General features: G+C 55.6%; 8 protein-coding genes across 8 annotated transcripts; 6 read left to right on the top strand and 2 right to left on the bottom strand.

Annotated features, from left to right (window-relative positions):
* Positions 1-369: 369 nt before the first annotated feature.
* On the top strand, positions 370-1,633 carry CGCS363_v002254 (Satratoxin biosynthesis SC1 cluster protein 4; the record flags this gene model as incomplete). The annotated part of the gene is made up of 4 exons (XM_036634103.1): positions 370-522; positions 575-679; positions 736-1,109; positions 1,162-1,633. The coding sequence occupies 4 exons, from the start codon at positions 370-372 to the stop codon at positions 1,631-1,633; spliced, it is 1,104 nt and encodes a 367-aa protein (XP_036500054.1).
* A 2,030-nt stretch (positions 1,634-3,663) lies between these two features.
* CGCS363_v002253 (Fumagillin beta-trans-bergamotene synthase) lies at positions 3,664-4,734 on the top strand (the record flags this gene model as incomplete). Its single annotated transcript, XM_036634102.1, has 1 exon — positions 3,664-4,734. The coding sequence occupies one exon, from the start codon at positions 3,664-3,666 to the stop codon at positions 4,732-4,734; it is 1,071 nt and encodes a 356-aa protein (XP_036500059.1).
* A 1,646-nt stretch (positions 4,735-6,380) lies between these two features.
* Positions 6,381-8,227, top strand: sor8 (FAD-linked oxidoreductase sor8; the record flags this gene model as incomplete). Its single annotated transcript, XM_036634101.1, has 3 exons — positions 6,381-7,560; positions 7,612-7,891; positions 7,945-8,227. 3 exons carry the CDS (start codon positions 6,381-6,383, stop codon positions 8,225-8,227), a joined length of 1,743 nt encoding a protein of 580 aa, XP_036500060.1.
* Positions 8,228-8,967: 740 nt separating this feature from the next.
* Positions 8,968-9,138, bottom strand: CGCS363_v002251 (uncharacterized protein; the record flags this gene model as incomplete). The annotated part of the gene is made up of 1 exon (XM_036634100.1): positions 8,968-9,138. The coding sequence occupies one exon, from the start codon at positions 9,136-9,138 to the stop codon at positions 8,968-8,970; it is 171 nt and encodes a 56-aa protein (XP_036500057.1).
* Positions 9,139-10,549: 1,411 nt separating this feature from the next.
* cctO-4 (Cyclochlorotine biosynthesis protein O) lies at positions 10,550-11,269 on the top strand (the record flags this gene model as incomplete). The annotated part of the gene is made up of 4 exons (XM_036634099.1): positions 10,550-10,556; positions 10,631-10,705; positions 10,803-10,939; positions 11,000-11,269. 4 exons carry the CDS (start codon positions 10,550-10,552, stop codon positions 11,267-11,269), a joined length of 489 nt encoding a protein of 162 aa, XP_036500058.1.
* A 2,748-nt stretch (positions 11,270-14,017) lies between these two features.
* CGCS363_v002249 (ABC transporter FUM19) lies at positions 14,018-18,771 on the top strand (the record flags this gene model as incomplete). The annotated part of the gene is made up of 4 exons (XM_036634098.1): positions 14,018-14,227; positions 14,294-17,274; positions 17,859-17,969; positions 18,045-18,771. 4 exons carry the CDS (start codon positions 14,018-14,020, stop codon positions 18,769-18,771), a joined length of 4,029 nt encoding a protein of 1,342 aa, XP_036499147.1.
* Positions 18,772-19,702: 931 nt separating this feature from the next.
* ERG27 (3-keto-steroid reductase) lies at positions 19,703-21,268 on the top strand (the record flags this gene model as incomplete). Its single annotated transcript, XM_036634097.1, has 3 exons — positions 19,703-19,773; positions 19,840-21,239; positions 21,264-21,268. The coding sequence occupies 3 exons, from the start codon at positions 19,703-19,705 to the stop codon at positions 21,266-21,268; spliced, it is 1,476 nt and encodes a 491-aa protein (XP_036499146.1).
* An 84-nt stretch (positions 21,269-21,352) lies between these two features.
* Positions 21,353-23,121, bottom strand: EF102 (MFS-type transporter EF102; the record flags this gene model as incomplete). Its single annotated transcript, XM_036634096.1, has 2 exons — positions 21,353-22,570; positions 22,714-23,121. 2 exons carry the CDS (start codon positions 23,119-23,121, stop codon positions 21,353-21,355), a joined length of 1,626 nt encoding a protein of 541 aa, XP_036499143.1.
* Positions 23,122-24,502: the final 1,381 nt, after the last annotated feature.

Raw genomic sequence — 24,502 nt, 5'->3', positions numbered from 1 at the left:
TGGTGGGATGGTTGTGGTGGGCAGCCGAAGCAAGGCTAAGCCAGCCCATCCCACATCGCTTCTCTCGGGTGTGTGAGATGTGGCCCATGGATTCGGGAGAAATAGTGTGTTAAGTGTGTTCGGGTCTTTTCCTGCTTGTGTGCGCGTGTGTGAGATAGATCGCTTGCGCCCTCCATAAGTTGGATGAATTCCCCCTCCCACCCGGAGAGTCTTGCGCCACGGCGGTTGTCGGCTGAGAAGATTGTTCAACTTTGAAGGTTTTGATTCGCACCAACAGACGTTCGCAAGCGCGCTTCTTACAATTTGTCCCGTTGGTTGGGATTCGGCTTCCGCTGCTACTAATAATACGTGCTTGCTTGCTTGCCCAACATGCCTGGCGCTGGTTCGAGGGGCATTGCCCTGTTGGTATGGATCGTCGTCTTTACCGTTATTGACGCCGTGGCGTTGGCCCTGCGCTTCTGGGCCGGGCGCATCATGCGCAGAGGCTTCTACTGGGATGATGGAATGATCGGGTTTGCGTTTGTATGTTGGATGTCCTGTCTGCCTGCTTGGGCGCTGGCTAACTTGGGGATAGGCAAACATCGTTGCGCTTCAGGGTGTGGTCGTCTGGGCCATCTACAATGGCTTGGGCAAGCACACCGACGAACTTACTCTTCCCGAGTATGCGGTTCAGTTCAAGGTATGCTTTCTACTTCATCTACATCTTCATAGTCCTCAACTTACACCATCATCCAGCTCATCCTCGCCAGTGGCGTCACCTGGCTCCTGGGTACGATCTTCATCAAGTTCGCCATTTTGTGGATGTACACGCGCATCTTCGCCACTGCCCAGTTCAAGCGCTGGTCGCGCATCCTGATGGGCGTCGTGGGAGCGTACGGCGTCGCCTTCCTCATTCTCTTCATGAGCCGCTGCACGCCCATGTCGCAGCAGTGGGCACCCGTCGAGGGCGGCCACTGCCGCGACATCACCATCGACCAGATCGTCTCCGTGACCATCAACATTGTCGTCGACATCGCCATGACCGCCCTTCCGATGCCCGCGCTCTGGGGTCTCCAGATGCCTCTGCGGAACAAGGTTGCCGTCACCGCCATGTTTGGCATGGGAATCACGTAAGTCGCATGCCTGAGCAGCATTGATCGAACCTCGACTAACATCCAGAAGCACCATCGCCATCATGGTTTGGCGCCTCATCAACACGGTCACCACCATCGGCGACCTCGACTTCGTCTACAACCTGCACGACATCGGCCTCATCAGCCTTCTGGAGCTCTGGATCGGCATCATCATCGCGTGCTTGCCCACGCTCGGCCCCCTGCTCAAGACCTACGTCAAGCCGGCCGTCTCCAAGATCGGCTCCAAGCTGACAAACCCGTCGACAGACCGCGGCAACATCCACCTGAAGGACCTGAACAGCACGCAGGGCAGCCGGGTGCACCACCCGCGCAGGACGTACGACAAGCTCGGCGATAACGTCTCGTACGTCGACCTGGAGCGCGGCAGCAAGGACCCCGCCGTCACGACAAAGTGCCACTACGCCCCCGGCGCCGACGCGCCCAGGGATAGCCGGCCGGTGATTTACGTCCAGCAGGACATTACCACTTCACAAGATTCGTGGGAGAGGAGACAAATATGAGGCTGTGCGGGATAGCCTGGATATGAGGGATGATTGTTCTATTACGAGACATGTTGTACATATTACCACTTCTTGACGTTTCATCTTCTTTGTTACAGTTTTCTCTGTTTCTCTTTTTGTCGTTTCTTCTTAACTTTTATTCCCAACCTGTTGTAGTTTATTTTTCTTAAACACACAAATACCCAATGATTCACAGCCAGGATCTCAGATTGCTTGCATCAAACCCCCTTAAGCACCGACACCGCGAAGAACACAGACCAAAAAAGACTTCCGGGAGATTTACCAATAGATCCCCCTTCCCATTACCCGCAGACAGAGGCCACCTGGGCAGGCAAGCAAGCCAGCGGCAGGCCCAAAAACCGCACCCACGGTCCTGTCGATCACCGCTTCGGAGAACGGCAGTTTGACTTTGGTTGGCGCCCAGAGGGGTTCTCCTCCCCAGGACATGGTCTCCCTTGCGAGAAAGAGGGCGGCGCGCGGATGGGCCAGGCTACGCACACGCAACCCAAGGGACCCAAAACCACGACGGGGGTAACCCACCTCCGCTCACACTCAGGATATCCCGACTGCGAGTCTAATGAATCGAAATGATGGGCGTGTGGCGTGTGTTTTGTCAACAGCTCCGGTTAAGCTATCGGCCCCCCGCTTACATAGTCAAAGCAAACGGGACGGCGATGGAAGCCATGGTCGCATCCGACGGGTACACGTGCGCAGAGTCTCGGATAAGGTGAGAGAGAGAAGAGGAGAAGGGAACAGAGAGAGGCAAGAGATCATCGGAAGGCCCCCATATCGTGAATCGTCTGTGTGATTTACCTACACACGTCCCTTTTACCAATACCCGTTTCACGGGTACCTTGCGAGAACGAGACGAACTGAGTCTGTGTGTGTCTGTTTCTCCACATATCTGGGTAAATTGTTCCCACTACCTGCCCTGTTCAACATAGTTTAGACGTCCATGGATCGTGTTATCTAAGAAACATGCGAGTTTCTCTGGCTCTCGACGACTACTTCGCGCGGCATCATCCATGGGTCGAGGTTTAATCACGCTTGCTACGACATTGGTGTCGCACTACCGGTGAAGCTCAAGCGATCTCCATGGAGACTGACCGCATCACTAGAGGCACCCTTAATCCAAGAGGAAGAAACCCACAACAACATCCACAATGGCCCTACTCTAAAACCAAGAAAACCAAGGCCGCGGTTATTAGACTTTAGGAATGCGTGCCCCCGGCGTAAGGTAGCCAGGTTGAATGTGAACGGGGTGGAGTTTCGAACCCAAATCCACGCGCCAAATGCGACGAGCTCTTAAACGGAAACCGCTTCAAGGAACGTTTCCCAACGGTGTCCCATGTTGGTAATTGCTTCACGGCTGCGCATGCGCATGCCATGCTAGCCATGCCGCAATGCCACATGCCATCCCATGGCTCTGCTGCACTCAATATTGTCCACGAGGTTATTTGCCTCACCTCGTCGAGGTATGATCGCTCAGGGGGCTCTTGCATATTGCCATGCCGCCTGCCCGCTATGGCTTGCTGGCTGCGGTGCCCATCACATCCATGGAATGCGCGGGTTCTGCGTATGCCCTCACGAGGACCCCTTCATGGCCGGGGGGAGATGAGGACGACCCAGATGTACCCCCTAACAATTTAGACATGAAGGTCGTTCCTGGAGGACTCGGGCACTCATCACGACCGTGACTGTGTCATGGACGTCGGTTGGATGGATGAAGCGGTGGACGTTTTGCCACGGTTCCCGGGGACAAAATGACCGACGATGGAGAGAGTCGCCTTCTTGGGTTCCAGTCCAGTCTAGTCCAGACCCGACTTGTTGGAGCTTCCGCCTTTATCTAGAGCCCATGGAGACTTCTTCCAAAGGGCACATATGAATAGAACCATCTCCATCTTCTCTGAGCTGTCGTACCAGACTGTCGGATCACTCTCAGTCCACATCTCATCTCCCACCCCTTGAACAAAGCTCAAGACACCGCGGGAGACATACATACACTCGCATACACTCATACATTACCCATCATGTCACAACCGGGTATTGGGGAGCACTCTCCCCTTACCTTCAAACGAGCCGCGTTTGAAGACGACGCAGCTCCCAGCAAGTCGTCGTCCTCCTCCTCAGCCACCAGCACGGTAAAGGCCCTCCTCAGCGTCCCCCGTCTGATCTGGGACTTTACCGAGAGCAACTTTTCCACCTTCGTGGCGCCCAATACTGCCTTCGGGCTCCTGGGCGGCTTGACCGGCTCGCCCCTGACCTCGGGGCAAGCGACGGCGCTCGCCGTGCTGCAGCGGTTCCCCCTCGTGGTCGCCTTCAACTGGTACAGCGTGCTCATCTTCGACCTGGCCAACCAGAGGGGCTCCGAGTCCGTGGCGGAGGACCGCGCGAACAAGCCGTGGCGGCCCATCCCCGCGGGCAAGGTCACGCAGGAGCAGACGCGCGCGGCGATGCTCGTGGCCATCCCCGCGGTGCTCGTCTTCAACTACGTGCTCGGCGTCTGGAGCGAGGGCGTCTTCATCCTCATCCTGACGTGGCTGTACAACGACCTCCGCGGCGGCGACACGCTCGCCCGCGACGTCATCATCGCGGTAGCGTACTTCCTCTTCAACACGGCCTCGCTCAAGATCGCCATTGGAGACGTTGCCGCCGCCGCTGCTACAGCCTCGGAGGGCGGCAACAGCATCACGCGCGAGGGGTACCTGTGGGCGGGCATCATCAGCGCGGTGATCCTCACGACGATGCAGGTGCAGGACCTCAAGGACCAGGCGGGCGACGCGGGGCGCGGGCGCAACACGATACCCCTATTCTTCGGGGATTTTGCGTCGCGGGCGTCGCTGGCGGTGCTGGTGCCGGCGTGGTCGTGTGTGTGCGTGTACTTCTGGGGCATCCGGTCGTGGGGGGTGCTGCTGCCGGTGGTGTCTGGCGCCCTGGTGGTTGTCGGGGTGCTCCGGACGAGGACGCCGGAAACGGACGCCCGGGCATGGAGGCTGTGGTGCCTGTGGACGGTGTGTCTGTACTCCCTACCGCTGTTCGGCGGTGCAGCAGCAGTTGGTGCTGGTGGTGGTGACGGTTTCGTGTCGTTGGAGCACGTGTGAGAAGTGACTGATGAGACGGAGGACTGTCACTTTTACTGGGCCTGTTGGCAACGCGTTATTTCCCGGGCTCTCTTGCGGCGGGTTGCCCTTTGCTTCCGTGTGTGAAGGAGTTGGTTGTGGCAGGAGGAACAAGTTGGAACCCTTGCCAATGCTGTCGAGTGCGAGTCATGGAGATGGACAGGACCGCGGATAAGACTCGGGCGAATGCTGATTGAGTTGAGGGGGCGAGAGGTTGTTATCGAATAGTTGACGTGCGTGATCTGGGTTGAACAGGGGTCACGAGTCACGCAGTGGCAGGGAGCGGCCCGCGGGAGGCCGGGGTCTTTGAGCGCAACAACAGGGGCGTTGGATGAACACTTATTCATGACAGCCTGCTTTAGTGTAGAGTTACGGAGTAAAGGCACCGACTAGCGACAGAATTCACTCGCATTAGCTTTGGACGACACGATACGATTTGGTTTCCGATGTTGTCAGACGGGAAGGATCACTTAGCTCCCCTCCTCTTCGGTGTTTTAGTGTGCCAGTTGGCTGGTGTTCATCGGCGGCCGGATGTAGTTGTCACACGGGGCTTAGAGGCGCCGGCCTATTGGTCTGTCCACGCCGTTGCGGGCTCGGGTCTCGTCCGTCAACCCGGAGGGCCCGGGGTAAACCCTCCTCCATGCGGAGCCACCCGGTCCAACTGCCACCTGCATTCAACCTTGTTGCTGCAACCACACACACTGCACGTTTGGATGAACCGTATGACAAGCATTCTCCTTCCTCTCTAGCACGATGTTCTAACACCTTTTTGCAGTTAGAGGCGGCCGCACCACTGGGGACGCTTGGCGTGCTGCGTACGCATGCACCACCAGCGAGGTCCCCTGCCCGGATCCGATGCGTGTTAGTGCAAAAGAGTCTCTTGTCTGCTCTTGTCAACTTGGCAGATAACGTTCAATCCTTGCTCATCCCACAACACGCGTGTCAGGGACGACCCCTAAAGAGCAATGTTGCGATGTTACCTGCCTATATTAGCTCACATGAGCTGTTGGAACCTCAGTCGTATGCCTACCACCTAGAGCCACCGTCTGTGAGTCTCCGCATCTGGGAACTGTTCCGTGGCCCGGCTGTCTGTTGCGGCAAGCCCGAACTACTCGGCCCCTCGGGCTCCCTCTCTTCTTCTCTCTTTAGTCCTTTCCCCCCTCTTTCAGTCCGCTTCAGTCCGTCTAAGGCATGCACAACTGACGACTTAGCCACGCGGCTCCCGTCTCCCGGCCCTGCCACGGTCAATCTTTCTCTCGAACTCGCCAGCCTGCGCAGGGAGCAGAGTCAGGCCCGCCGCAGCGTAGGACCATCCCGTCCCAATAGCTGAAAAGTTTCTTTCCCCAAACATCGCACAGGCGTAGGCATCGTGGGCCATAAGAGCCAATATTAACATGGGTGCTAATCAAACCCATCGTCAGAGTCTCCCGGTCTGGTCGGCATCTCATTTCCTGTCTGTATGCGTTGTTTATGGTTCGTGAGTGAAGACGTCCTTGGGCCAAGTTAAATATGTAGCGTTCAAGACCTAGAGTTGCATCGTGAAGTCTCCTTCCCTTCCCTTCCTCACCTCCCTCACCTCCAGTCTCTCGCTACCCCCTTTGTGCTCGCTGCGGTTCTCCCAATCCAAGATGGTGTCCTTCATTAACCTCCTCACACTCGCTCCGGCGGTCGTTTCCGCTCTCTCCGTCGGCAAGCCGGGAGGCGCCTTCGGCAGCCCCCTCGAAGAGAGGGAGGACTCGAACGCCACCTGCCGCTGCTTCCCCGGCGACGACTGCTGGCCCACGGCAGCCGAGTGGGACGCCTTCAACACCACCGTTGGCGGCCGTCTCATCGCCACCGTGCCCATCGGCGCCGTCTGCCATGACAGCTCCTTCGGCTCTTACGACGAGGCCAAGTGCACGGCGCTGCAGAACGCCTGGGGTCAGTCGGAGACGCACATCCAGACCTCCTCGTCGGTCATGGCCGCCTTCTTCGCCAACTCCAGTTGCGACCCCTTCAACCAGCCCACCGACCGCTGCATCATCGGCACCTACGTTCAGTACGCTGTGAAGGCGACCAGCGCTGCGGACTACAGCGCTACCATCAAGTTCGCTCAGGAGAACAACATCCGCCTCGTGATCCGCAACACCGGTCACGATTACCTTGGCAAGTCCACCGGTGCCGGTGGTCTGGCTCTGTGGACTCACAACCTGAAGGATATCTCGGTCATTGACTACAAGTCTACTGGCTACACCGGCAAGGCCGTTAAGGTTGGTGCTGGTGTTCAAGCCGGCGAGGCCCAGGCCGCTGCTCACGCTCAGGGACTCGTTGTTGTCGGTGGTAACAGCCCGACTGTTGGACTCGCGGGAGGATACACCCAAGGTGGTGGCCACGGCCCTCTTGTTTCCAAGTACGGTCTTGGAGCTGACCAGGTTCTCGAGTGGGAGGTTGTCACTTCTGGAGGCCAGACGATTGTCGCAACTCCTACCGCTTACTCTGACCTCTACTGGGCTCTGAGCGGTGGCGGTGGCGGTGTCTACGCTGCTGTTCTGTCCATGACCGTCAAGGCTTACCCTGACATGATCACCTCATCTGCCAACTTGACCTTCACCAACACCGGTGTCACCGACGACGTGTTCTACGGCGCTGTCACCACCTACCTCAAGACTCTGCCTGATATCGTCGATGCCGGTGCCGTCAGCATCTGGCTCATGAGCCCCGGTGTCTTCCTCATGCAGCCCACCACCGCCCCCGGTCTCACCAAGGCTGAGCTCCAGGCTCTGCTCCAGCCCACCATCGATGCCCTCGACGCCGCTGGCATCACTTACGGTAAGAAATCCTGCCGAACTTTGTTGAGTACATTGGGCTAATGTGAACCAGACTACCACATCAACCAGTACGACACGTACCTGGACAGCTACAACGACATGAACCCCGAGCCCGCCGTCACGGAGTTCAACATCGGCGGCCGTCTGATGCCCCGCACCCTCGTCGCCGATGACGCCTCCGCCACCACGCTCACCACCGCTCTCAAGTCCATCCTCGACAACGGCGCCATCATCTCCGGCCTGACCATCAACGTCGCCCGCGACTCCAGCGCCACCCCCAACGCCGTCAACCCCGCCTGGCGTACGGCTCTCTTCTCCGCCGTCGTCGGAACGTGAGTTACCCCTATTTTTACCCCCTTAAGAGCTAGTGACTAACAAAACGCAGCGCCTACGACCGCGCCGACTTCTCCACCCTCGTCTCCGGCCAGACCACCGTCACCGACACCATCGTGCCCATCCTCGCCGAGCTCACCCCCGGCGGCGGCGCCTACCTCAACGAGGCCGACCGCAACCAGGCTGACTGGCAGGACGTCTTCTACGGCGGCAACTACGCCAAGCTCAAGGCCATCAAGAAGATCTACGACCCCTGCAGCACCTTCTACGCTCTGACCGGCGTCGGCAGCGACGACTGGACTGTCCAGAGCGACGGACGTCTCTGCAAGGCGTAGATGTTAGGGGAGGACGAGTGATGATGACAAGAGGCAGTTACTTTGCATAGCGTTTCATAATCGTATATAATACAATTCAATCTTCTTGCCTCAAAAATTGCTTCGCCTTCTTCGGATCCGAACGTGGTAGCATTGTCTAGGTCGGCTTGATTTCTCTGATAGAAAGATGCTGGCTCTTACCCTATGGAAAGGCTAATGTCTACAGCCAATCCCATGATATGCGGGCCTTTCCCTGCCTTCTTCGTTGCCTGGATTGGATACCCCAGATGCGTCGGTAACGACGGCCGGAGCACCCCGCTCTCATGGGATGAGCATTGAATACAGGATTGCGCGTTGATTTTAAGAAGCAGAGACGTCAGAACGGATTTATGCACTATGCTTTCACAGAATAGTTATATGTATGGTAGTGGATTGTGGTTATGAACCGAGTTGTAGTGCTTCGTGTTCAATAAGTGTCAAAGTCCAGACACATCCAACAAATGCATACATCCCTTACATCCTAATCTATTTCTCCAAGAGTGAACCTATCTACATCGGGTGCGTTACAGGATGCGTTGGCAAGGGGTTCCAAGGAGCGCGTGAATCTCAAATATCCGCTAGTGACCACAGCACAGAAACTGCCTACAGTACGCACTGCCTGTTAACTCATGTCTTTCATGTCAGCAATCTCAGCTGAAGGAACTTATAACAACATTGGAGTACTTACAGTCTCGTAGTACACACTATGCGCATGATTTCGCTTAGCCGAGGACTTGAGAAGGGTCGGCAACGGCGTCGACCTCGTCCTGGTAGGGGTCGGCAGAGTCGTCACCCTCTCGGAGCAAGACGAGAATGTAGTTGACACTCTCGGCCAAGTCGACCTTGTCTCGCTTGCTGAGGAGGCCGGACTTGAGAAGCTCGTCCCGCTTCATGGTCACCGTCTTGGTGTTGGACAGCTGCACCACGGGCGAGGCGGCGACGGAAACGGCCACAGTGGCAAGTGCAACAAAAGAGAACTTCATGTTGACGAGAGGTTTGTAGCGAAAATTGCGTGAGAAGAGGGAAGATAAAGGATTTACTTTTCTGAGCAATGATTCAGGGGCTGGATGAGTGTGTGATGTCGAGAGAAGACCTGGCGATTCTGGTGACGGCATGGCCGTTTATATACTTCTTTTCTTCTCCTAGGTTGCTTCTCCGCACAAGAGTAACATTGCATCGTCTTGCATGGACATCTGCGGCCTCAACCATCTGACGCAGTCCATATCGGAGTCGCGAAGACCAGCCGTGTGTACGGCGGATCCCATCTTCCGCGGTTGCTCCCTTTCTTCGGCATCGCTGAGGAGTGATGATACCGAAGCCCCTCCTTCGCACCTTCCGTGCCGCTTGATTTCGGCTCGTCAACATTTAGGCCGCAAGATTTTAGTCGCTCTGATGCTGACGTTTCCGCCAGATCCGTTCACATGCCTTGCGAATCTTGATGCCTGATCACGACAGGTGTATCATATCGAGACGTCCAGGCTTGGGAGCATGACTGTTCGGCGTTCTTTCCGTCATGGTATCTTGGCCAAGATTCTGTGCCAATGCCATAAGCGAGATACCTGAGATACGCTGCAGCGGTTATCCTCTGGCCGTTTGTGGTGGATGATACCCCTCGGTGACTCCTTTACCGATTCTCAAAGCCGTTCAACCCATGGAGAGAGGTGACGATCAGAAAATGAGATAGGCAGGTAGGATTGCTTTGCCATATCATCGCGCAATCGCGTCTTGGTCTCACGAGACGCTCTTGGAAAGCTGCAGGATGAACCAACAAGCCTTGCATGTGCATTGCGGCACAGCTTCCAACACACCAGACATCTATCAACTACTGCGGAGAATCTCGGCTGGAAAGCGTCGGACTTCACGAATTCATCCTCGGGGCGAATGGTGAATATTCTTCTACAGAGGTAGTCTTGCTCCAACTCCTTGAGTGACCTTTCTTAAACCGGATCCCTTTTCTTCCTTGTTCTCACTTTTCCTGTAGTGTTTTCTACTCACGTCTCAGATCTTTCACCTAAAACATTATCCATTTCATTATAACAAGAGAGACTCAAGAACATCATGGAGTCTAAGCAAGGGTCGTATCGTCCATTGATGGCCTCAGAGTCTGGAGATTCCGAGTCAATCACAGACTACAACAACAGCACCGATGATGTAGCATTTCTCGCGCGTCGTCGGGGTTGGAGATCTTGGATTCCAAGCCCAGTCATGGGAGCTCTTGTTTTCTTGATCCTGGTGACGTGCGGGCTCATTGTTGCTGTTCTCACTCACACAGTGAGTGATCAGCAATGTGCCCGGCAGCTATCGATGTGGTGTAAGTGGCAGCCGCGTCTCTCCAAGTGACATGATGTACCTTGTGACTTTCTGAGCCTACGGCTGACCTCTCAGCTCCTGCGCTCGATGCTGTTGAATATGTCCAAATCGACTTTGCGGATGCATTCAACGCAACGAGCATTTATCGCGGTCCGCCTATGAAAGAAAGAGAGGATGCGTGGTTCAATCTTACCTACAGCAAGTTCAGTTCCACCTCCTGTAGGACTTCTTACTGACTGAAATATAGAGCATGGATTCGAAGTACCTCCAGAAAGGCTCAGCGGCATGAATCGATCCGAAGAAGATCATCTCATGCATGTCCCTCCTGAGGTTGGCGACGGCTACGTCGGGCTACTGGAGGTCTATCATCAGCTGCATTGCTTGGTAAGTGGTCTTGAAGATGGTATCAACTCAATTATTGTACTGATGATACTGCTTTTCCAGAACATTGTCCGCATGTACACGTGGTGGCAGGCGGGGAAGTATGACGAGCCTCCAGTTGGGCTGTCTAATGACCCTCTCAAGAATCGTATGCACGTCGACCACTGCCTAGACGCGCTACGTATCGCACTCATGTGCTGGGGGGATGTCACTCCGTTGCTAGTGCGACTTGGAGGACCTGCGGGCGCCCGCGCGGACTTCGAAACTCACCACAAGTGCAGAGATTTCAATGCCATCGAGAACTGGATCGAAAACAACTGGACGGTGAAATAGTCTCGGAGGAAATGAAACCATGTATCTTGCCAATGTCTATCCGGAACAGAGATCTTCATAGTTTTCCAATTCAGATCTATTGTAAACGCTCCAGAAGCTTCGTGCAAAAAAGAAAAGCGGACTTTGTGTGAAAGAGATGTAATGTTCGAGCGTCAGTGAACTTGGGAGTAATTCATACTTTACCGCACCCCCTCTGAACACCAATCATGATCCATCACATTGTTGTTTTACAACATATGTCCACAGCAGTGTCCAAGGCGTGATTGAGGCGGCTCGCCGGAAGATGACAATGACTTCCCTGTTGCCAGCTCTAACATTGAGCAAGTAGCTGTGAGATCAGAGTATAGATTTGATTAACTATTTCTTCTCCTGTGGACTAGAAAACACAGAACCGCATATTTGAATATGACTACATTGGCTTCTTCGGCTGTCTCCACGGCACTATCACGCCGTTTTCATGTACCCAATCCTGCAGTCTATCAAATCGTTTACACTTGTGAAATGCCTGGAAATCTTCTTTTGCAGGGACATCTGAGCCAGGAGCAGGCTCAGTCTCGTACAGGAGATACGGCGTGATATCAGCGTTGCACATGAGTGCTAGTCGTAATGTTTCAATGCAATGATCTGCATGCGCGCGGGCGACTTCTGGTGTGTTGAATTTGAGTAGGCTCGGAGTCATGCCTTCTGGGTAGGAGTCTCTCCACAAGAATTGACGCAAAACGTTGACACAGTGCAGGTGATGAAACACTTCTACACCAGCCACATATCCAGGGTTTGAGGCATCGTTCTGGACCGGCACAAAGCCTTGCTCGACGCTTCTGTTTAGGAAGGGGACGCGGCTTGGGGGAATAACAACAGATGGTACTAATACAAGGCATGAGATAAGTGCGCCATATGGATTGATGAAGTGACTTGCCTTCCACAAGAGCCTTCCACCTCGCCTCCATCTCCTTCGTAGGAGAACCTACGAAGGGGGAATTCTTTGTCGCAAAGATGCTGACCCAGTCCCGTTCCTCGTATTCAACAGCTTCAAGAAGAGGAGCTAAACAGCAACCGACGGTCAGTATGTTCTCAATGATATGCCCGGAATCATCGCAAGAGTAGGGCTGCCTTCGTCACACTTACACCAGATGCTCAGCTGTGCGGCGCAAGCTCTGTCTGATGGTTGCCGTGTAAATACAACCATCATCATCATGGCTCCAGCGAGGAACATTGAGAAGGAGACTACATTCCACAAGAGGCTGGGCCAAGTATTAATGAGACGAGTCTGCCAGCTCCCTGTGCCAGGCTCCCCAAGCCCGGATGATATTTCCAAGTCATTTTCGTCCCTCACCCTGGAGTAGCCGCTCATGTTCTTCATGGTTGGTAGCTTGGGACAAGGCAAATGCCCTAAAGATGATGACGGAAAGAAGCAATAAGCTCAAGAAGTCAGAGCGCTGAAGAGGAGTTCGCGGTGTAGTATAGACTTTGCTAATTTTGCGAGATAAATTAACGGACATGGGGTCAAACAGACACGAATGAGTCCAGGAAGTTCTGAAGTTTCGTGGGTATAGCGAAAACCCTGACAGTAAACGGGTAAACAACAAGGCTTATTGATACACGGAAAAGTCGGGGGATAGATCTCGACTCTGCCTCTCTCGAGATGATTCTGCGTTTCCGAGTGATAAAGCACGCAATCACTAGTCTAGTGTGTCAATCAACCCTGAGAACTCCGACCTACCTATTATGCTACTTGGCATTGTCAAAACCATGGATAGAATACATGATAACTGCACTGTGCCGCAATGGCACAGCTGAGAAGAGCAAATCGCGGCGGTATGTCATGAACGCTTCAAGATTCGTAACCGTTGCGCATTGTGAACGTGACATATTGACCAAGGAGTCAAGGGAGGGACTTGTGTCGATTGGCCTCTGGGCGCAGCGATCTGGACTCGTGCGACCAATGGATGAGCGTTTCGCTTCCCCTTACCGCCTTATCTAAAGCCTACGTTTCAACCATCGCATCAGGTCATACCAAGACAATCGCCCGGGATGCAACGCTAGTGCGGGATCCCGTACGGATTCGGGCCGCCGCCTCGATTTGCCCGAGTAGCTACGCATCATTGGCGTGACCTCAAGTTGCGGACGTCCTGATAATCTCCTCTGCAATGAATGTGACGTGGTGTGGGACGGCTAAACTCACAATCTGGGGATGGAAGCTCCCGTTGCAGTAGCGTTGGCATGGACGCTAGATTCCAGTGTGCAGTTGGCTGACAACTTCTATTTTCTACCTTCCTATGCGGGCTTATCAACACGCAGACGTCGCGGGCTGGGCTGGTTGGCGTCATTCGCCGTGAACAGGGGGGTCAGTCTGGGCATGCGAGCCCAGGCCGCCCAACCGGTGGCCGCACCAACAAGATATGCCACTGAGGACTTGAATTGCTTTTCTCGGGTTGGTGCGAGCTACCCGTTTGTCACGCGCTACATGTTGACCTCGCTAACAGTCGGCCGAAGACAGGCGTGATGGCCTCCTTTCCTTCTTCCTGATTATTGACTATCGTTTAGATGAATGCGTGTGGGACACTCTGGACGCCGAATGCATACGAGCTCCTTTCAACATCGGTACTGACGGGCCGCTCCAACCTTCGCCTCTCCTGCATCCACCTATCTTCCTGTTATTGAGCCATAGAGCTTGTTGTCACCTGCGTTACGAGTAGCTCGTCTTCACTGCATGCGCGCCGTTGGAAGAGGTCGTCTACTGCCGTCAGCATGGGCTTCTTCGCGTGCGTCGACGACGAGTCGATTGGACCAAGTGTGCAGGGCTGTCGAGACGATTTCGACTTCACACTGAAGTTCGAACAGATCTTCTTGTCCATACTACCGTCTAGCATATTCATCGCCCTTTCTCTCCCCAGAGCCGTGTCGCTGCTCCGCAAGCCGAACATCGTGGGGGGCACCCTTCTTCAATGCGTCAAAATTGTACGCTTTCGATCATACTGAGGTCATATTCAAGACGCGAAAGGATGAGAAACTGATGTTGTCCAGGTCTTCTTCGCTGTCTATGCGATACTCACTCTCGCGGTCCTCGTCTTCAGCGCTGTCGAACTCCCCACATTCTCAGCATTGTTCGTCGCTGCCTTCGGTCTCCGCTTCCTCGCAGCAATATGTATGTCTGTTCTGAGCCACTTGGAACACCGTAGGTCGCCGCGTCCATCTATTCTATTGAATGTTTTCATCATTCTTTCGACATTATTCGACGTAGCACAGACACGCTCCTTTTGGCTGGCCGCCTCAACGCAACATGAAATCACTTTCACTCGAATCTTCACCGCGGTTGCGGCATGGAAAGCCACACTCATATCGATCGAATCATGGCAAAAGAACTCATGGCTTCTCTGGGATCGTAAAGGATATAGCCCCGAAGAGACCACCGGCCTCTATGGGCTGGCTACTTTCTTCTGGCTCAACCCTCTATTCCTGTCTGGCTACAAAAAGGTCTTAGCCATCCCGGATCTCTTCGCCCTTGACAAACACATGTCTTCCGAGGTCCTACAACTATCATTCTCCCGAAAAGCTGATACAGCAAGCTTCAAAGGCCATGATTATGGCCTCGCACGTGCGCTAGGAAGCACTTTAGCAGTCCCTCTTCTACTCCCGATCGCCCCCAGAATCGCACTAGTCGGCTTAGTGTTCTGCCAACCTTTTCTTTTGGAGACGCTTTTAGATCATTTGAGCCAGCCGGAGACGAACGCCTCTGCTCACAGAGGTTATGGGTTAATTGGGGCCACGATCCTAATCTATACGGGGATTCCGGTGGCCACCGCGTTCTACTGGTACTTTCAAGAGCGGTGTCTATGTATGGTACGGGCTTGCCTGGCTACTGCGGTATATCGAAAGACGATTCACGCCAAAGTCTCAACCGCGGATGATTCTGCTGCCCTGACGCTGATGAGTGCCGATATAGAGCGGATTCGCATGGGGTTCATGCAACTTCATGAGTTTTGGGCCAATCCTATCCAGGTAGCGCTTGCATGCTGGCTATTACAGCGTCAGATCGGCGTCGCATTTGTCGCCCCAATCGTTGTGGTTGCGATATGTGTAACGAGCTCAACGGTTATGATGAGATACATCGGACCCAGACAGATGGCCTGGATGCAAGGAATCCAGAAGCGCGTCGGCCACACAGCGAACATCATTGCAAACATGAAGAGTCTTAAGATTTCTGGACTTGCCAGCCCGGTTGAGCAGGCAGTTCAAGAGCTGAGGGTGGCCGAGGTGAAGGCCGGCGGCAAGTTTCGGAGGTTCCTCGTAGGCTCTGTAGCTATTGGGTTCACTCCGATCCTGCTAGCCCCTGTGTTCACCTTGGCCTTTACTTCGCAAGACCTAGATGTGACGACTATATTCACATCTATTTCTTATCTGTTTCTCCTGACGGAGCCGCTTAGTACCCTCTTTCAGATCGCGCCTCAACTTCTTGCGGGCTTCTCTTGCCTCCGACGAGTACAAGATTTTCTTGAAAAGGACTCCCGACACGACTTCCGCAACTGTACCGATACAAGCACCATGACCTCAGAAAAGCCGACGGCAACATCTGGGAACCCCCCTGCCATCAAGATCATCAACGGCAGTTTCGGATGGTCCGAACAGACCTTTGTTCTGAAGAAATTGGACTTATCGATTCCTTCGGGTCTAACCGTGGTTATTGGCCCCGTCGCTTCCGGAAAATCGACTCTCTGCAAGGCGATGCTTGGAGAAACGCCTTTCTCCGAAGGACAGGTAATTATGGGCGTTGATACTCGAGTAGTTGGCTACTGCGACCAGGCTCCATTCCTATGGAATGCGACGATCAAAGACAATATCGTTGGGTTCTCAGAGATGGCCGACGAGAAAAGATACACGTCCGTCATAGAGGCCACGATGCTTGTCCAAGACCTGCTCCTCCTTCCTAAAGGCGACCAGACTACCATCGGAAGTAATGGCCTGAGCTTGAGCGGCGGTCAGAAGCAGAGAATCTCCCTTGCTAGAGCTCTCTACCAACAATGCGACCTGTTGATCGTCGACGATGTACTGAGTGGTCTCGATGCTGACACAGCAGAGAATGTCTTTCAGCAAGTTTTTGGGAACGGCGGACTGCTCAAACGAAGAGGGACCACTACCGTACTCTGCACACATGCTACGCGTCATCTCCCATCGTCTGATTATGTCATTGCTCTGACTACTGAGGGTACTGTTGCTGAGCAAGGCAAGTTTGATCAGCTCTTGGAAGATAAGATGAGCGTGGCACACAGCTGCAACAACCAGTCAAAGTCCGAGGAGATTGAAAAGATGGAGAAGGGTCCCGATGCCACTCCAGATTCAGGGACAACGCCGCCAGACTCACGAGTTAGCACGATGGAGTCTGACTCTGCGGAAACCTCGACCAGTCCGACACGCATCATAGGCGACGCCGCGGTGTTTGGATACTATTTCCGAAGCATCGGCTTATTCTACATGTCTGCATTTGCGGCCTTTGGGGTCATTTGCGGCTTCTTCTACAACTTCCCGACCGTGTGGCTCAAATTCTGGAGTGAAGACATTACATCTACAGAACCCAAGCGATCAACACCTTTTTATATCGGTCTCTACGCGCTGTTCCAATTTTTGGCACTCGGGTCCTTGGTCGTTGAAGCCGTCATTGGTCTGCTAGTGATTATCAAGATGTCCGGGACGACTCTGCACCAATCCGCGCTCAACACGCTCTTTGCTGCCCCGTTACGATTCTATTCGGGAACAGACACGGGTGTGATTACGAATCTCTTCTCGCAAGATATGACCCTCATCGATGGCGAGTTACCCCAGGCTTTGATCAACACATCGCTGCAGACTTGGATCGGGTTAGGCACTGCCGCAGTTGTGGCGACTTCTTCGCCGTACATCATCATCGCATACCCCTTCATCGTGGGCCTCTTGTACAGCATTCAGAGGTTCTACCTTCGCACATCTCGTCAGTTACGATTGATAGACTTAGAGGCAAAGAGCCCGTTATAGTATGCCCTCCTTCCTCCCTGACGACCGCTGTGTCGATGGGCAGCCAAGCTGACCTTCCCGACCTTCTAGTACAAGCTTCATAGACACCATTAAAGGTGTCGCTACTTTCCGTGCCTTTGGCTGGACCGAGCATGCGATTGCGATGAATAACTCCTTATTAGATACTTCCCAACAGCCTGCCTATCTATTAAGCATGATTCAGCGCTGGTTGGCCTTAGTACTCGGGATCGTAGTTGCTGTACTAGCGCTCTTTGTTGTAACCTTGTCCACACAGCTCCGTACTAATGCAGGTTTTACGGGTGCTAGTTTAGTATCCCTCATGTCCTTCAGCAAAACATTAGCAAACCTGGTCCAGATGTACACATTACTAGAGACCTCTATCGGCGCCGTGGGCAGACTTAAGTCGTTTTCTGACGATACTCCTCGCGAGCGTCGTCCAGAAGAAGACTTTATTCCGGCTACCTCATGGCCAGAGAAGGGGAGGATTGAAATCCACGGGGTCTCGGCATCATACAGGCAAGTTGATCGACAACTTTGGTTGTATGGGTCTTTGTGTCCGGCATGTATACTGACCTTTTCGAAGCGAGAAGCAAGTGTTGTCGAAAGAGGACATGAGTGCTGGGCTTGCGCTCCGAGAGATCACATTGAACATTGAACCAGGTCAGAAAGTGGCTCTTTGCGGGCGAACTGGCAGGTGAGTTCTGACCTCTGCTGCCAAAGAGGCGCAGGGCACGAATCTGACGGTGGAGTGCGACTAACCTACCATCAGCGGCAAATCGTCTGTCCTCCTTTTGCTTCTGCGCCTGCTGGATCCTCTCCCATTTTGCAACACGAACATATCGATTGACGGCCACCCACTTCACACGATTGACCGTGCCACCCTGCGTGAACGCCTCGTCGCTTTACCTCAAGATGCGGTCTTCCTACCAGACGGCACATCTTTTAAGATGAACCTCGATCCGTTCTCTATTGCAACTAATGAAGAATGCCAGAGTGTGCTGGAGCTTGTGCGTCTCTGGGCATTGGTGGATGACCGAGGCGGCCTTGAAGCTGGGATGAATGCGGATATGCTTAGCCAGGGTCAGAAGCAGCTTTTCAGCTTAGCCAGGGGAGTCCTTCGCCGGAGGGTGCACTCGAGGCAGCTTTCAACGGGCGTTGCGAACCACACGGCAATCGTCCCAAGCCCCGGTGACGAGGGTGCATCGCCTTCGGCTTCTTCTAGCACGGGTGGCGTGCTCATTCTTGATGAGTTCACCAGCGGCGTTGACAAGGAGACGGAACAGGAGATGCAGGAGATAATAGAGCGTGAGTTCGATGGTTGTACCGTCATCATGGTAAGCCACCGGCTTGAGATGGTTATGGGATTTGACAAGGTGGTGGTCCTGGATGCTGGGCGAATTGTCGAAGACGGTGTTCCCGTGGAGTTGGTCGAGCGCGAGAATAGCCGTTTCAGACACCTTTGGACGACATTGGGGAAGACAGAGGAGACGAAGTAGTCAAGGATTTGGTCGAATGGTTTGCCGTCAGCTGTGGAAGTTGTTCTCGATCGTTTGGCTCCTTTCCTTCTAGATGCATCACATTTAATTAGTTTCCTGTGTCAAATCAAAGTTTGACTGTTTGATTTCACTTAAGTTGACTGGATTGAAAGTCAATCAATCAAATCGACTTGCTTCTCGGTGATCTGGCTGATTTGATCCGCAAGCCGGAGAACATCAACCATCAAACAAATATCATCACAGCGATTCTTTCATGTCGAACCTGCTCAATTCAGTTATTTAATTGGCTTACTGCTCGCGTTGCCCATGGCTTGGTCAGCGCCACAGCACTCACAGCAACCACAAGTGCCTCGAATCCGTATTCGCATTTCTCTTATTCGGCATCCTCGGAACCAATCACCAGCGTCGTCAACAGATCGGATCTGCAGGGTGAATCTGACAGGCACCGATTCCTGCGCCTCAATTCAGCTTATCCAGGGCCGGAAATCAAATGGCACGATATGGAAGAGAGTGATGCCGGGATTGCGTCCTCGGTGTTGCTTGTGTCGAACGACGCGGAACAGTCTCAGCCGCTGTGCATCACCAGTTTTGTGACAGTGGCAGTGACTGACACATGCTTCGACCCAGAAGGACCCACAGGAGCATGGAACACTGCGAAAGCAATGAGCACAGCAATTCGATGCGACTTCCCAAAGCGGAAGCAACCTTTTAAAGCTCTGGCTGGCCCTGGCTGGGCGCCGCTACGTCCCATCGCCGACGTTCCGTCCGAAATTTGGAGCGTGTGCACCGATAATTAAGACTCTCTTCTGCAGTCTCACCGCCAAACCTCAAACCCGACGACATCCATTCGTGCGCTTTTCCTTCTTCTCTTCTTGCACAATCTTTTTTTGTCATTCCATTTCTACCAAGACCCAATTGACCCGAGACAACCATGATTGCGGCACCCTGGGACAAGGTCCCGCCCCACGAACAGCTCTTCGTCCTCGTCACCGGCGCAAACAGGTGTGACATGCCCCCTTTTGACCTCCCGACTGCATCGCAATCGCAACTGACAATATCCCCTACCAGTGGCGTTGGCCTCGGAATCTGCGAACGCCTGATCGACGACTTCCTCGCGACCCGTCCCCTCTCCGCCCACCTGATCCTCATCCCGACGACCCGCTCCGTCCGCAAGTCCCGCGAGACAATCTTCCACCTGAAGCAGCACCTCGCCCAGACGGCCACCACCTCCTCCGCCCTCCGCTCCCGCGCCGGCCCCGACTACCACCCCGACGACACCACCGCCCGCGTCCACCTGCTCTCCGTCCAGCTCGACCTCTGCGACCTGCCCTCCATCTACGCCTGCGCCACCACCCTCGTCGCAGGCCACATCGCCGACCCGACCGCCCCCGAAACGCACCCCTACAAGATCCCCCGCCTCGACTCCCTCATCTTCAACGCCGGCTTCGGCGGCTGGACCGGCCTCGACTGGGCCGGCCTCTTCACCTCCATCTTCACAAAGGGCCTGCTGCCCGTCCTCACCTGGCCGAGCTTCAAGCTCGCCCGCCCCGGCGCCGTCCTGAACCAGCGACCCGTCCGCTCCGACCTGGTACCCAACGAGTCCCCTGATAACCCCCTCGCCGTCGCCTCCGCTTACGATACCAAGCCTTCTTCCCCTGTCCTTGGCGAGGTCTTTTGCGCCAACGTCTTTGGCCATTACGTCCTCGCCCACGAGCTGCTGCCCCTGCTGAGCCGCGAGTCTGCTGACCAGAGTCCTGGGCGCGTCGTATGGACGAGCAGCATTGAGCCGCTGGCGCGCCACTTTAGGTTAGACGATTTCCAGGGTGTCGAGACGGAGGGTCCGTATGAGAGCTCGAAGCGGCTTACGGACGTGCTGGCCCTCACCTCGCATCTGCCGTCGACGAGGAGAATCTCAGAAAAGTACTTCATGCCCGAGGAGGAGGAGACTGCCCAGCGCCTTCCTGTGCGGCCGTCCTTCTACCTCACCCACCCGGGCGTCGTCGCCTCGAACCTGTTCCCCGTGCCGTTTCCCTTCATCCTCTTCTACGCGTACAAGTTCGCACTATACCTCGCGCGGTGGTTGGGCTCGCCGTGGCACCCAGTGACGTGGTACGGCGGCGCGGTGGCACCCGTGTGGCTCGCGCTGCAGGACGACGAGACGCTGCAGGAGCTGGACGCGAAGAAGATCAAGTGGGGTAGCGCGGCGAGCGTAACGGGGCGGGCGGAGGTGAAGAAGACGGAGGTCGAGGGGTGGGGGTGGGAGGGCGCCGTGGAGGACCGGGAGAGCCTCGCGCGGGACCCGGCGACGGGAGTGCTGCGGAAGGTGGTGGGCCGGCATCCGCAGGCGCGGGACCTCACGCCGGACCAGATTGTGGACTTTGAGGAGCTGGGGTGCAAGGTGTGGGCGGAGATGGAGCGGTTAAGGAGGCAGTGGGAGGAGTTTTTGGAGATTCGCGGAGGCACGAGCGGTACGGCGCAGGCTAACGGGAAAGCATAGAAATGGTTTACAAATGTTCATGACGGGGTATCGATATTACTACTACAATAATGCTAATCACACACGCTCCTACTACTGCTACTGCTACACCGCCCGCGTGCCCGCCTGGTCTGACCTTACACGGCGGAGGCTCACCCTATCACTACGCCCAAACAGGCCCAGCATCATGGGCAGCGGCACAATCAAAACGGCAAGAACAGCCTGGAAAATGAGCGCGTTCTTCATATTTCTCGGCGGAGACGCCGTCTCAGGGGCTTGCAGGGCGTCGGAGATAATAATGAAGATCGCCCCGAGAAGCTGGCCGCCCGCCCAGGCGATGGTGCTCGTGACCTCGGGGGACACCGGGTGCGACAGCTCGATGAGCAGCTCGAGGGCGACGGGGACAAGCGAGAAAGACGCGGCACCAAGCACAGCAAGCACCACGTACGGCCCGGCGATGTTGCGCGTCTCGGGCATCCAGATGAAGACGAGGTAGGCCAGCCCAATCACGGGGACGGCGGTCTTGATGGCAAGCAGGAAGGCCTTTGTGCGGTCGAGGATCGGGGACGTGATGGCCGACGCGACCAGCCCGACGACAATCAGCAGCGCGCCCGCGATGCCGGCCTCCTCGTCGGAGAAGCCGTAGGGCTGCATCATCTGGTTGAGCAGCGAGGAGACGGAGTTGAAGAAGCCGACGTAGAAGGCGTAGGGGACGAGGACGAGCCACAGCTCGAGGGAGCGGGAGACGATGGCGAAGGACTCGCGGATGCCGAGCTTGAGGGTCCGCGAGGAGGGGGCGACGGGGGTGGGCGGGCGCGCGGGGATGAAGAAGGAGGGGAGGGCGGCGACGGTGGAGATGATGGAGACGTAGAGCACGCCGTTGGACATGTCCTGCGGGGAGGACACCCAGAAGGGCACGATGAGCTGGCCGAGGGCGGCGCCGAGCGGGTTCGCGAGGGAGGTGAGGGCGGTGGCGGCGACGCGGCCGCGGGTGGTGAACCAGAGGTCGGAGTAGCGGGTGGGCGCGGCGAGGACGAAGGGCTGGGCGAGGCCGGTGAGGATCTGGCCGAACATGACGACGCCGAAGTTGCCGCCCGTCGGGGACTTGGAGTGGGAGCCGGCGAAGCGGACCCAGTTGCCGATGAGGATGAGGGCGGCGGCGGTCATGAAGGAGGGTTTCGGGCCGCGGTGGAGGATCTTGATGGTGAGCGGGAAGATGGCGACGAAGGCGAACATGAAGGCGGTGGAGAGCCAGTTGATGGCGGACTCGGAGACGTTGTAGTACGTTGCGGCCGTGGAGGCGACGGGGCCGAAGGTGAGCCACTGCGGATAGGTTAGTTTATGCTCTTACTCGGTTACAAGTGAGGTGAGATCTTTAAAGTAGATGTGGCTTGCGCAGGCACGAATCACGATGCATCGATCCCCGTGTTTGAGAGGAAAAAAGAGACAACATGAGAAACACTTACATCCCACGACACAATGACATTCAGCAGCGTCAACTGCGCCAGCCCGAACCAGCGGCGCTTATACGTGCGGTACTCCGTCGCCGTGCCCTCCATGACAGACCCGTTGTCGTCGCCGCCGGCGACAGCATCGGAGTAGGGCTGGTGCTGCTGCCCCGCGCCGGGGGCGTTGTCGCGGGATCCGGGCGTGTCCACATTGCGCAGCTCGTACTCCTCGTCGCCCAACTTGCCGAAGCCGGGGCCGGCGGGGCGGAGGCCGCTGTTCGGCATCGCTGCGGTCTTCTTCTCCGCTTCGGACGTCGTGGTCGAGGCGTCTTGCTGCGTGATTGTCGTCGTCGCGGCGTCGGTGATGTTGTTGTCGTCGGTGGCGGGTGAGACCTTTGAGGTCCTGGGACGGAGGGAGAAGGGCATTTTTCAAGACGCGGAATTTGGGTCTGAGCCTAGGCCGCGGTCGACTGCTAAAACAGGGGAGGGGGGTCCGTTAGGGCGGTGGATTGGCGCGGGCGCGGGAGATGAGCTTAGGCTTGTCTTGGCGGGGGTGGTCCTTGAGTGCGCTTTTCGATTTCTCCCCTTGACTTTGCGTGCGTCCGATGTTGGCTTTCGTCTCAGAGTTCTGGGTCGGCGCGTCGTGGAGGGGGGCGGGAGATGGGGTTCCCGGCGCAGATGGCGATGGGAAACATGGGAGGAGCAAGCAGCCGGAGGGGGGAGAAGGCTAAGAGAGAGAGAGGATGGGAGGGTTGGGTGATAAAGGTGTTTAAAAAGGGCTGAAGATAGATGGACAGGGGATGGAGGGGGAAGGGGGGATGATGTGAAAAAAGGGCCCTGCAGTTGCATGGTGCTTTTGTTGGTGTTGCATCCCATCTGTGGTCTTGACTGTTCGGGGGAAGCGTACTGGTATGGGAATAGTCTTGCACATGTAGCCGAGATGATCCATGGGAGCACTGGGCAGAATAGCGATGTGCACATTGCCAGAGTCTGGAACCGAGACGGCTGAAGCATAGTGTACGGTATCCATACATATCCATACATACATACATACGTCCAGACAAGTAGACAGATGGAGAGACGGGTTGGTTTGGTTCGCCCACTCTCCCGCAGCGGCAGCACGTTCCGGACGGTTGCGCTCCAAGTTGGGAATCTGTATTTCACCAGGGGACCTAGCGCCCGGCTCGAACCCACCTCGCGTGTCCCTCAATTAGACTGCGGTTCGATTTCGTAAGTAAAAGAGCGTTCTGGGGCGGCGCTAAAATGGCAGTCATTGTAAAACAGACCACCGCAGAACCATAAGTGAGGCGGAACGGCTTTAGGGTTGGTTCATGTTCACGCGAAAGGGGGATGGACCATGATCGCTGACACGAACCGGTGCATAAAGACACTCGAACCGCTGCCAGAAACCCAAAATGCTAGACAGCTCCTCGCAGTATGTGGCGGGCCGGAAGACAGAGATATGATGCTCACGCTTCACATGTCGTGTAATGAAACCACCTGCAGAACAGCACAACCCGAACCACCACCAGCACACTCAGGGCCGAGGAGATTGGGGCGTCAAATGGCCCCGTCGCAGAAGACGTCCGTTGGCTGGAACCGAAGTCCTGCGACGGGCCTAAACGGGCATAACCAGCTCGACATTGCGGGGAACGAGACCGGGGGGCCGGCTTGCGTGATTGGCCCGCTTCTCGGCCGATTTGATCGCTTTTGGGGAGGGTTCCGGGCGGAGGGACGGACGGAACCTGGAGGGGAGGGTCAGCAGGGAACGGCAGGCTTGCCGAAGACTGAAGTTCTTTTTCGATGT

The sequence above is a fragment of the Colletotrichum siamense genome (genome assembly GCF_013390195.1).
Source record: "Colletotrichum siamense strain Cg363 chromosome Unknown KSG_Cg363_contig02, whole genome shotgun sequence".
Classification (NCBI taxonomy): Eukaryota; Fungi; Ascomycota; class Sordariomycetes; order Glomerellales; family Glomerellaceae; genus Colletotrichum; species Colletotrichum siamense.
This window is presented reverse-complemented; position numbering and strand designations above follow the sequence as displayed.